Consider the following 2833-nt stretch of genomic DNA (forward strand, 5'->3'; position numbering starts at 1 on the left):
GCCCCCGGTCGGGGCGGGGGGAAAACCGGGGGGTGGGGTTCCTTTGCGGGGAATGGAAAAAAAAAAAAAAAAAAAAAAAAAAAAAAAAAGCTTGAAGAAAAAACTAGGCTTCACAAGTGACATCTTCGACAGTCCCATCAGCACAGGGGTCCTGCGTCCAACAGGGGAGCACTCTGAGAGCAGTGTCAAAATATTTTTTGGAAAATGCGGAGGTATCTGTGGTAAATACAGAAGCCTGTGGGTGCCTGTGCCTGTGCACGGAGGGAGCTGCAGAGGGCAGGCGCACTCAGCACCCAATGCTGGGACTCCTGTCATGGACGGGGTGCCTGATGAACCTTCCCTGTGCTGGCCCATGCAGCCGCAGTGCACCGCAGAGCATGTGCACAGGCCCCAATGTCCCTTACCCCGCATCACAGCCATCGCAGAGCAGGAGTCTGTCCTCACGGTCACTTCGGCCACACACCTCACAAAAGGTTGGGTCCTCCTCCTCATTCTTGTGGGCTTTGGGGTTCTCCACTGGAATCTGAAGACAGAACCATTGCTCACATACCAAAATGACCCAAAATGCGAGTGGCCAACTCATATCAGGATTTGCAGTTAATCCCGACAGATCTACCAGCTTAATTAAGATCTATACGGGATGCATAGGCCCAGAGGTTCTGAGTTAACATGTGCACAGTGGTTTTCATGTTTTCCGCCATTTCAGGTTAGTTACCTAAGAGGAAAACAATGATTCAACAGACAGCAGAGTATGACACATGAAAGAAGCAGGGAAGTCCTGTGGCCCTGAAACATGACACCAATGCTGGCAGGGAGCATGTCTGAGCACTGTAGAATGTGGTGGCAGACACATGGGACAGAAAGCAGAACTGAAGTGGCATGCTTTCAAAGACCCAGAGACACACCTGCCAAGAAATGACACTCAGGTGTGCTGCTCTCCTGAGACACTGAGAACACACCCCGCCTCAGTCACTCTCAGGGCATGACTGGTCACCAGGCATCAGAGCCTCCAAATGTCGAGGTCTGTGGACACACCCCAACTCCCCGCCCTGCTCAGTTCTGGCAGAATGCTGCCCCCAGAGGTGACTGCAGACTGCCTTCACTCTGCGGCAGGCGAGGTGGGGCTGCGAGTCGTCCCTCCTGCACTGTGTCTCCTCCGACGCTGCTGCAGGAGAACTGGCTCGCTGTCACTCCTCCTCTGCGCTCACCTCACGTCTGCCTTCACGCGGAGGCAGAGCTCAGGGTCTGCACACTTAATCAGCAGCTACTTCAGGTAAGTGAAGATTGCCGACATAACAAGAACTCTAGCGGAGACTGCCAACGCATCCCAGAGGCCTCAAGCTGCCCGGGCAGAGTGCACAGGCAAGCAAAGAAAGGCCTGCGTCGGCAGAACCGAAACTGCCACACAGCACGAGCCACAGGCCATGGTGCAGCAAGGAGGCCGCAGCTCAGGAAAAACACACACTCGATGGCCAGAGTCCCAGCACACCTGCGGCTTCCCGCACTTTGTAGCTAAGAACAGCAGGTGTGTAGCTCCATACTGCGCCCTTTCTCGATTGTCTCAGGCACATTCCTAGGGGTTGCCCTAGTGCTACTCATAACAACAGGAGAGGTGGGAGGCCTGCAATTCTCTCAAAAGCAAATGAGCAAAAGCAAGCGCACAGAAAAACACCTTCTTACTTCCAGCTGTAATGGTGAATAGTTCTGCTGAGCATTCTCTGAGATGTGGTCCCAAGAGGACTGGCCTCCACTCCACCCCAACCTTCCAGAAGTGCTCCCCTGTGGCTGTGCGGCTCAAGAGCAGAGGGGCCAGAGAGAAGCCCCGAGATGTGAAGGAGTGTGGAGTGGAGTCGCAAGCAAGTCCCAGGACCCACCAACATCTCCGCACCGCCTCCCACCCGAACCCATAGCCCCCAGAACAGGCTGTAACTTGAGCTCGGGGCCCTGCTCCCGGCTGCAAAGGGCACTCTAGTCAGTTTCTAAAATGCTTTTGACTGACACTTGCTTCAGGAGAGCAAGTCACCTTGAAAGCATGCTCTCCCACAAGACAAGGGCACAGTGTGGCTGAGGCTTCTCCACAGCAGCACCTACACTCACCTTCTTTAAGATTTTACCACCAAACTGGGCTCGGACACAAATACACTTAAATATAGTTCGATCAACTGGACAGGAATTGGCATTCTGTAAGAAAAAAACTGTGTAAGAATCCTATAGAATCACTTTCACTATTAGACCTGCATTTCAAAATTCACTTAGAACTCAGTTAAGAATGCACTTAGAGGTCAAATCAAACATTTACTGAATGCCTGTGTGCCAGGCCCTGCTAGGCTGTGGGGACACAGCAGTCAGGCGACAGACAGAAGCCAGTCTGCGGAGCCACCGTCCTGGTGTGGAGGAAGGAAGGAAGGCCAAAGGAATGCATGCACATGCACGCAGCGTCCTGGTGACGAGCCAACACACACACAGAGCTCTGTAACAGCCAGCTCAAAAATAAAAAATAAAAGGAGAACAGGCAGGAGTGGGGTAGGGGCATCACTTCAGCCAGCACAATCCATGTTTACTGCTGTTCTGGGGCCCCTTTCCCTCAAGCCTCTGTTTAAATCCTTTGTCAACTTTTCCATGAGACTTTTGGGCACTTCCTAGGAAGTTTTTGGAATTTCTTCTCATAGTATGGACACTAATCAAATATGTTGGAAATATTTAACTCTTGCCTTTATTAACAGTGTTTTTTTTTTCTTTTTTCGTGACCAGCAACAGATCGCAACCCTCAGTGTTGCGCCCGTACCGGACCGGGACCGGCAACGGGATCGCAGCCCTCGGTGTTGCGCCTGCA

At 52.3% G+C, this 2833-nt stretch overlaps 1 protein-coding gene across 5 annotated transcripts in view; it reads right to left on the bottom strand.

Annotated features, from left to right (window-relative positions):
- PHRF1 (PHD and ring finger domains 1) overlaps positions 1–2833 on the bottom strand; it is a 28696-nt gene that overhangs the window by 19103 nt on the left and 6760 nt on the right. For all 5 annotated transcript variants that reach the window (XM_008593827.1, XM_008593828.1, XM_008593826.1 and 2 more), the window contains 2 exons: positions 2098–2181; positions 405–523 (listed from right to left, as the gene is read on the bottom strand). In XM_008593827.1, the coding sequence (XP_008592049.1) occupies positions 405–523; positions 2098–2181 (203 nt within the window). The remainder of the gene's footprint in view (positions 1–404; positions 524–2097; positions 2182–2833) is intronic.

Source organism: Galeopterus variegatus, unplaced genomic scaffold (assembly GCF_000696425.1).
Source record: "Galeopterus variegatus unplaced genomic scaffold, G_variegatus-3.0.2 Scaffold9718, whole genome shotgun sequence".
Lineage (NCBI taxonomy): Eukaryota > Metazoa > Chordata > Mammalia > Dermoptera > Cynocephalidae > Galeopterus > Galeopterus variegatus.